A 3,443-nucleotide genomic window follows, 5' to 3' on the forward strand; every position below is an offset into this window, starting at 1 on the left:
GCTACTCCTTCGCGTCGAAAGGAGTCAGCTGAGGTGGTTCGGGCATCTAATTAGGATGCCTCCTGGACGCCTCCCACTGGAGGTTTTCCAGGCACGTCCAACTGGGAAGAGACCCCGGGGAAGACCCAGAACACGCTGGAGAGATTATATCTCCCAGCTGGCCTGGGAACGCCTCGGGATCCCCCAGAATGAGCTGGAACATGTTGCCGGTGAGAGGGAGGTCTGGGTCGGCCTGCTTGACCTGCTGCCACCGCGACCCGACCCCGGATAAGCGGTGGAAAATGGATGGATGGATGGATGGAATGCTTAACAGCATTCCAACAATAACAATACTAGTTCCTTAATGAAAATTGTAAGGTGTAGTGATTGCTGTTTGTCTTAGAGCAACATATTTTGATGATTATCGGGATAATATCGTTAATCACAAATATTTAAACCAGGATAATCGTCCCATGCGTACCTCCCTATTTTGTCCGTCTGATAAAAAACTGCTAACCTCAATTTGCTGTGTTTGGCAAACAGGGCTGACTCGTAGTAGACCTGGCTCAGCCCTCCTCCAGCCAGCCCTCTCTGACGCTGGACCAGGCCAGCCAGCATTTGCAGAGTGCCGTAGCCGAGGTCCCGACTGTCCCGGACCCTGTAGTGGGCTCTCAGTGCTGTTTCAATGTGGGAGAGCTGGGAAAAGGAAGGTGAATGTTTAATGTTCCTGTCACCTGCTAGAACATTTATTATACTGGGAAACAGAGAAAATGAAGAGCTTTGTTGTAGTACTTAAAAGGTATATGTTTTAACAGCTGCGTGTGTGCCTTTAAATGACTCACTTCATCTGTATCAGTGGATGTTATGTCCCCACACTGTGTGATGAACTCAAACACATCTTGTCTGGTGGGTCTGAAACCACTGCCAGTAAGTTCCATGCTGCCGCTGCCCAGAAGCAAAGTAGAGCCCAGTGTGTCCTGCAGCAGCTGCACACAACCACAGACAGGATGAATTAGTATCATATCCCTGAGGACAAAATCAGGAGATCTAACAGTCTGACAGTAAACAAACTAAAAGGCTTTTGAGATGAAAAAACTTGTACCTGAACGTGTTTAACCAGAAACTCCAGAAAGTTGCCCTGCTCTAAAGAGAGGAAATCTTTGACATGGAAGTGTTTGGTCAACTTTCTCTCCAAAGAGGCCATGTGGGCCAAAGTGATGGCTGTGTTCTGAGAGGACAGGCTGTCTTTAAGGTACTGCTTCACTTTGGCTGAGAGAGACAAAGAAATCATAGACTATCATAGTCTGGACCAGACACATCAAGAGGACATTATCAGATTAGTTCATATGTGGGGCAGAAACACTATATCCTGCATTAATACCTTCACTGGGGAGGGAGGTGGTGGGTTTGTCCTCACTCTTAGTTTGTTCTGTGGTGTTGGGTGCCTTGTCTTTGGGCACCAGGTCCAGTGGGACGGCCAGCGAGCCTCCACAGATGGCTAGCTGAAACAGAGCCTTTGCCAGCCGGTTACCCGACACCTGCAGAAGGAAGCTCTGGACGTGCTGGATTGGAAATTAAACAAAGGTATGTGTCACAGACATGGCATTACAAATGACTTTTGAGAAAAATATCACATCTGACCCACTAGAAGTGTGTAGTGGTGTCTGTATTTCTGTATTTTCTCTTTTCTTATTATTTAGCTATGTTCAAAACTCTTCTAGGTCAGCAAAGACAATTTGGATTCCTCGTGATGGTGTAACCTCCAGATAGGGGGATACACGAATGGATCATCATCCATCCATCTTCATGATTATTAAAAATGCCTACTATGTTTGATAAGTTGGATAAAGATAATTTCAGAACATGTACAAGTAGACGACTGTCATAAAGAGTTAACCCACAAATCTAATGTCGAGCCAGAATTCATTAGATAAAATTAACCTTTTATTTGAATTCCTTAACGATTAAGAAGAAAGAAGAAACACTTTATTGATCCACGAGGGCGATCACTTTCACTTTTACTTACACATTATATACACACACACACACACACACACACACACAGGGTTGAAATACACACACATGCACAAACAAGAACTATGCAGAGGAATTAATGGAGATGTCAGAGCGGGGGGCTGGACAGGCAGTTGGAGGGTTCAGTGCCCTCGACAGTGACCCTCTGGTTTCCAAGCTAAGTTCCCACGGACTGAACTACTGCAGCAGGGTTAAGGGTGACATTTTGTTGTTGAACTGGAGAGGAGCTCTGTAATTCTTTGTTATCCCCTCAAGGCTCATGGTGGGAGGCTTAGCAGAATTAACACCCAGCAGCTTAAAGTAGCAATTTAAGGACACAGAACCGGGGTGTCATAACCAATGAGCTCCCAAAAGCCTCGACACAAAACCCCCACACTGCCACTGAGCCAGCGTGTCTGATGCTGCTGAACAAGCATCAGATAAATTAACAGAATACACCTGTCGGTGTGTAGAACCCACCTTAGCCATCTTGGGACTGAACACCCCCTCTGCGTTTGAGAAGACTGCCAGCGACACCTCGGCTGCCGGCATGGAGGCGTAATTTCTCCTGAGGTCTAGGCTGCCTGTGGAGGAGAAGGAACCTGCTCCTTGCACCGGCTCCAACACGCTCTTTTTTATCTTTCTCAGCCGCTCGTAGGTTTCCTCCTCCAGCTCTTTCTGGATGAGCTCCCTGGCTTGCTCCATGATGGAGTGTTCACATCGACTCACCTTCAGTATGGTCTGAAGGGGACAGAGAAGGATTGTTAAACAAGCAGAGTTTCAAGTTTTATAAAAACAAAGCAGGGTTTATTGAAAGCCCGGTGGCCCGCTGTACCTAAGTGGACTCCCTGTCTGGCTTTAGCATTGGGAAAATGTCTTTATGTTTTTTGAACCAAAATGTGTTGTAGAAGTATCAAACTCCTTTAAGCAATAACTCAGTGCGCAGGTTGTGTGTGTAATATTAGCGAGTGTGCGATCAAGAGAGCGAGAGCTTGTGTGTGGCAGTGAGAATGAAGTTAGCATAACACTATAGCTTTGAACGTAGCAGTGCTGTGTGTGTACGGTTCAGGCTATTGGTTGGTTAATAAATGCAGCAACTCCTTAAGACCCAAGCTAAGTTCCCATGTCTTTCTTGCCACTTGCTGATTAAAGTGACTGTGTGATTTTTTTTTTTATGGAACTGAATAAGAGTACTGCTGTTGCAGGGATTTACTGAATCAGATATAGTGAAAAGGAAAATAACTGCAGAATTTAAAAAAAACAACTAGAGAAAAAAAAAAAGGATAAAGTTTGAAAACACTTAGAAAAAAAAACGAGAAAAATCAATTTTCTTGGTGAAGAGGGAGCTGAGCCAGAAGGCAAAGCTCTCAATTTACCACTCGGTCTACGTTCCTACCCTCACCCATGGTCACGAACTCTGGGTCGTGACCGAAAGGACAAGGTCGCGGCTA

At 45.6% G+C, this 3,443-nt stretch overlaps 1 protein-coding gene across 1 annotated transcript; it reads right to left on the reverse strand.

The window, feature by feature from the left end:
* Positions 1–269: 269 nt before the first annotated feature.
* LOC116379917 (uncharacterized) lies at positions 270–3,288 on the reverse strand. The gene is made up of 5 exons (XM_031841876.1): positions 2,473–3,288; positions 1,361–1,541; positions 1,082–1,248; positions 822–965; positions 270–675 (listed from the first exon to the last, which is right to left on the reverse strand). The coding sequence occupies exons 1-5, from the start codon at positions 2,695–2,697 to the stop codon at positions 418–420; spliced, it is 975 nt and encodes a 324-aa protein (XP_031697736.1). The 5' UTR covers positions 2,698–3,288; the 3' UTR covers positions 270–417.
* Positions 3,289–3,443: the final 155 nt, after the last annotated feature.

Source organism: Anarrhichthys ocellatus, unplaced genomic scaffold, assembly GCF_004355925.1.
Source record: "Anarrhichthys ocellatus isolate YVR2014 unplaced genomic scaffold, GSC_Weel_1.0 scaffold5524, whole genome shotgun sequence".
NCBI lineage: Eukaryota > Metazoa > Chordata > Actinopteri > Perciformes > Anarhichadidae > Anarrhichthys > Anarrhichthys ocellatus.

Excerpts from the sequence above, each read along its gene's own strand:
- LOC116379917 (XM_031841876.1), bottom strand. The coding sequence starts at position 2,697 with ATGGAGCAAGCCAGGGAGCTCATCCAGAAAGAGCTGGAGGAGGAAACC. Across the intron at positions 966-1,081 it reads TTCTGGTTAAACACGTTCAG|CTGCTGCAGGACACACTGGG; the intron begins GTACAAGTTTTT and ends GGTTGTGTGCAG. Across the intron at positions 676-821 it reads CATCCACTGATACAGATGAA|CTCTCCCACATTGAAACAGC; the intron begins GTGAGTCATTTA and ends TCCTTTTCCCAG.